Source organism: Protopterus annectens, chromosome 11.part0 (assembly GCF_019279795.1).
Source record: "Protopterus annectens isolate FY-2018-M chromosome 11.part0, PAN1.0, whole genome shotgun sequence".
Lineage (NCBI taxonomy): Eukaryota > Metazoa > Chordata > Ceratodontiformes > Protopteridae > Protopterus > Protopterus annectens.
The window spans coordinates 45898949-45903612 of record NC_056745.1 but is presented as its reverse complement, the minus strand read 5'-3'; the positions used below and the strand labels follow the sequence as shown (position 1 = coordinate 45903612).

Below are 4664 nucleotides of genomic sequence, written 5' to 3'. Positions count from 1 at the left end.
ATTTTGTTTTTGACAAACTTGTTTAAGTAGCTGAGATCCAGTATGGGTCTCCAGTCCCCTGTTATTTTTGGTACCAAAAAGAATTTGGAGTAGATTCCAGATCCTTGCTGGTCTGCCGGGACTGATTGGATGACTCTTTTTGATAGCAGCTTCGAAATTTCTAATGCTGCTTGTTCCCTTAGACCGGGTGGAACGTCTGGAAGGGATCTTTTTGGTTGGGTTGGAATGTGAATGAAGGGAATTTTGTAACCCTCGGATATGATCGACTGTACCCATTTGTCTTGAGTAAGGGAAAGCCAGGCTTTTGGGTACAGTGATAACCTTCCCCCGACTGCCTCCGAAGGCGGACAGCTGGGCAGCCCCTCAGGGGTGCTGAAAGGGTTTGTCAGAGAACATTTCTCTGCTACCCTGGTTTTGCGGACCTCCTCTGCCTCTAGGGCAGCGTCTATTATTATTCCCCCCTCTGCCTCTAGAGGGGAATCGGCCTTGTGCGGCAGATGAGACTCCTGGGATTGTTTTGAACCACATCTTTCCTCCCCTTTGACCTTTGGGATAGGGTCTAGAAGGGTAGAAAACGGACTCCTATGGCAGAGAGAGTCTTACCTTCTACCTCGCACCTGGTCAATGTATCCTTCACCTGTGGACCAAACAATGATGATCCATCAAAGGGAGAGTTGGTGAAGGACACCTTGAAAGGGTCCGCAAAGTTGCATAGCCGCATCCAGGCGTGCCTTCGTAAGGCAACACCTGTGCCTGCGGCTCTACTGCCCATCTGCTGCGTATGAGACCAGCCGCATGGAGGAGTTAACGATGGAATTTAGGGTTGCCAACTGGGAGTTCATTGTGTCTTTGAACCCCTCAGCTGTAGGATCCTTCATCAGTTCACCCATATCCTTGAGTAAATCTCTTTGGAGACGAGTGAAGTGGCATAAGTAGTTCAGCGACCGCATTGAAAAGGTTGCCGACGAGAACATCCGCTTGCACCTGTCCATGGTCCTAGATTCCTTATTAGGAGGATGGACAGGAACCAAAGGATCAGCTAACTCCTTCTTTGTGGCCGCAGCCACCACCATGGCGTCAACAGGGACACCTTTGGATAAAAACTCTTTGTCTTTGGGGGCAGTAATAAATTTGGATGGTCTCCTCGGGGTGGGTTCCACTGAGTCAGGAGCCGTCCAAGCCTTCCTTGCCACCACTTCCATAAGGGGGTCAAAGGGAGGGGACACCCAGGAGGTAGAAGGGCGAGAACCAAACGCCTCAAGATACACTAACTCATCCTCCGAAGGATTAAGGGCTGGCCAGTTCCCCCTCTGTTTGAGGATTTCAAATATGTCAGCAAAGAAGACATCCTCAGAGGGGGATCGAGGGGACCCTTCGGATTCCTCTAAGTCAGTGTCAGAGGGGATAGACTCAGAGGAGTCAATGTGCTTCCTCTTGCACTGCCTCTTCCTTGGGGGATCTCCTGCAGGGTCAGGAGAGACCTCGGAAGAGGAGGAAATTCCCAATGGGGTATCTTGAGGAGTTGGCTCTCTGCGGTGTGGGACAAGGGGGTGAGTAGAAATCACCGCAGGCACTGTAGATGGAGGGGCTGAAGGAGCTGACTGTGGGGCAGAACCTGGTTCTAGCACGCTCTGCATGACCTCGAAGGCACCCCTGTCAGGCAAGACCAGAGGCCCTCGCTCCGAAGAGACAAGGACCTCCCCCGGCACTGACAGAGATGGCTCCGAAGCCGATGTCGGAGCTGAACTCACCAGCTCCGAAGCTCCGAGAGGGGGAGCGGGGTCGGACAAGGGTCCGATGCCACTCGCCCCCTCAGAGCCGACGAGGGAAGCTCGGCACCGAGATCCCTCCAAAGAGGAGATCGGGGCAGACGACGGAGCCGAAATGGAAGGTATCGGATCCGACGCACTGACAGTCATGGCTCCGACAAGCCTTGGCTCCAAACTCGAAGGAGTCGGAGGAGGAATGTATTGGGGAACGGGAATAGCCACTGACTGGTGAGTCGGGCTATGCAGCATTTGGGCCAGTGCCTCGGACTTAAGAATTCTACTCACCACCCTCTGCAAATCATGGTCTGATAATCTGGAAGACCGAAAGGAATGAGTTTTGTGACTTCGCTCCGAAAGGAGAGGGGATCCTGGCGCCGAGTGCACGGATCCGATAGAGGGGGACCTGGACCTCTTTCTCGAATGTGGCTCCGATAAGGGTATCGGAGCCGACAAAGTCTTATCAGCCTTGGCTCCAGCTGGAGCCGAGGTAACAGTATGAGGCTTAGAAACATCGGCTCCGGCCGGAGCTGATGTCGAAGCCTGCTTAGACTTCTCAGCAGTCGACTCAGGAGCAGGAGCCGACTGCTTGAAGTTTTTGAAGGCTTCCCCGACACAGACTGAGTTGGGGGGCCTTCAGGCTTTAATAAGCCCCGCAAGATAAGCTTATTCTTGCGTTCCTGCATGACTCTAGGGCTAAAACCATGACAAAAAGCACAAGAGTCCTGCAGGTGCAAAGGCCCCAGGCAATACACACAAGAAGTGTGACCGTCTGTCAGAGACATTTTCTGACAGCACGAGTCACACTTCTTGAAGCCTGAGACCTTGTCTTTAGACATCGTAAAAGTAAGAGAGGCTGACACACACACACAATCCAGACACTCTCTACAGAAAAATTATTAAAATAAAATATTACTGTTAATACAGAAACACACACACACAAGCCCCTACAACACTAATCTAATAAGGGACTAGGGTGAGGGAAGGGCCGAAGGCCTAGAACAAGGGTAAAAGAGGAAGGGTTCGACAGATAGGGGTCGATATAACTAAAAATTAGAACTAAACTATAGAATATGTATTAGAACTAAAAAGGGGGGTTATTAGCAGTACCTAAAGGTAAATTTTGACTAACCTGCCTGAGCCGGTAGAAAAGCGCACCTCGTCAGCTATAGCGGCAAATGAGATCTGAGTAGTTACCGCCTAGCATTGTGGGATATAGGGGAGCCTCGAGCCGGTGGAATTAGCTCTCGAGCTTTAGTATTGGCCGAGTCGGAGCCGAACCCATCCAGCAAGAATGAAGGCGAGATTGACAACTTAACATCGTCTCTTACACGGACTGGTTTCTGCTTTGTGGATCACTAATATACCTCATTTGCATACCTTTCGGCTGCAAGTGAGGTATTTAGCATGCCCACGCCCAGTCCATGTAAGAGACGTTTTAGCTGGTCTCTTACACGGAGTTTAGGGCTGTTCCTGGATCGCGAGGCTTGCATGGAGTGTTACACGTCTCTTACACTCCGTGCAAGCCTTCGTGAATCCTGCCCAATGTCACCTTGTGAAGGATGCATGGTAGAAACACAAAGGTGTTTAAGACTGATGCTGATAAGTAAGAAGCTCAAAATGTTACTTTAATTTCTTATGGCAGTCTAGCTGTATGAAACAGAACTTTAGATCTTGGTTTCTACTTTAGAGTACTGAAAGATGTCAGAGGAAATTGGCATTTAAAAAAAAAAAAAAAAAAAGAATATCTATCAAACCTCTGAAAATGGCTTAGAGGAGAAAGAAAATGCATCTAAAACATCATAAATATTAAAATCCCAAAAGGGCAGACAAGTCAATCCAAACATCATGCTGAGAAAATATATACACATTTGGGGTCTGTATTAAAAACACGAATGTTTACTTACCCGAAAACTTAAATGCAGACACATATTCCGCAAACCGCAAATACACCGAACACCCTATACTGAGAAATTCAAAAGCTCGAAATATCATAGTTGTCCCATCTCACCACCCGCTACATACTACCTACACAAACAAAGTAAACCACATACATACACTAACCAAAACCCTACTTCTTAACCCTAAACTAAACTCTACTTCTATCCCTACACTAAACCCTACTTCTAACCCTACACTAAATCTTGCATATACCACAATGTATGCACTTAACCCGCACCCTAATCCTAAGGTCCGTAACTATCGCACACTTACCTTAAAAAGCTATACCCAAACAAACTAAACAATCCACACACATACAAACTTAATAAAACCTTACTTCTAACCCTACACTAAATCTAACATACATCTTTGCACTTACCGTAACCCACACCCTAACCCTAAGGTCCGTAACTATCGCACACTTACGTTATGACGATTCGACGTTTTGATTTTGTGCTTCAGGATGATCAATGTTTTCGCAGTTCGATGAAGACGTGTCAGCGTTTAGGTATTCGGGTAAGTAAATGTTCGTTCTTTTAATAAAGACCCCTCATTTGTATCTGTATATGTACACATTACTCATAAACACGTGTAGCATTCGTTTGTTAAAACTTTGTCAAGATGACAATGTACCTTAAATAAAATCAAGACATCTGGACTGACTGAGACTTCTTTTAATTTTATTATGTTATTATTGAAAGGTAGAAAAGAAGTCATGTTCTACAGGAATGAGACTAACTTGTATACAGTTTCAAGAATATTGTCTTCATTCCTTTGCAGATTACTTTTTAATTAAACGGTTTAAAAATAATCTTAGAAAATTCTACTTACAAGCTGAACATAATTGTACTTCCCATTGCTGAGTTTTTCTAATGCGTGGAATGCCTCCTTGCTTAGAGGGAAAGTTACACCTTGAAGAGTCTGATGCTTAGTGTCTACACAGATTTCAGTTTTAAC

At 46.6% G+C, this 4664-nt stretch overlaps 1 protein-coding gene across 2 annotated transcripts in view; it reads right to left on the bottom strand.

Moving 5' to 3' along the window:
* Positions 1-4664, bottom strand: part of TWF1 (twinfilin actin binding protein 1) — a 473821-nt gene that overhangs the window by 281145 nt on the left and 188012 nt on the right. For both annotated transcript variants that reach the window (XM_044087409.1, XM_044087410.1), the window contains one exon: positions 4539-4664. In XM_044087409.1, coding sequence (XP_043943344.1) covers positions 4539-4664 — 126 coding nt within the window. The remainder of the gene's footprint in view (positions 1-4538) is intronic.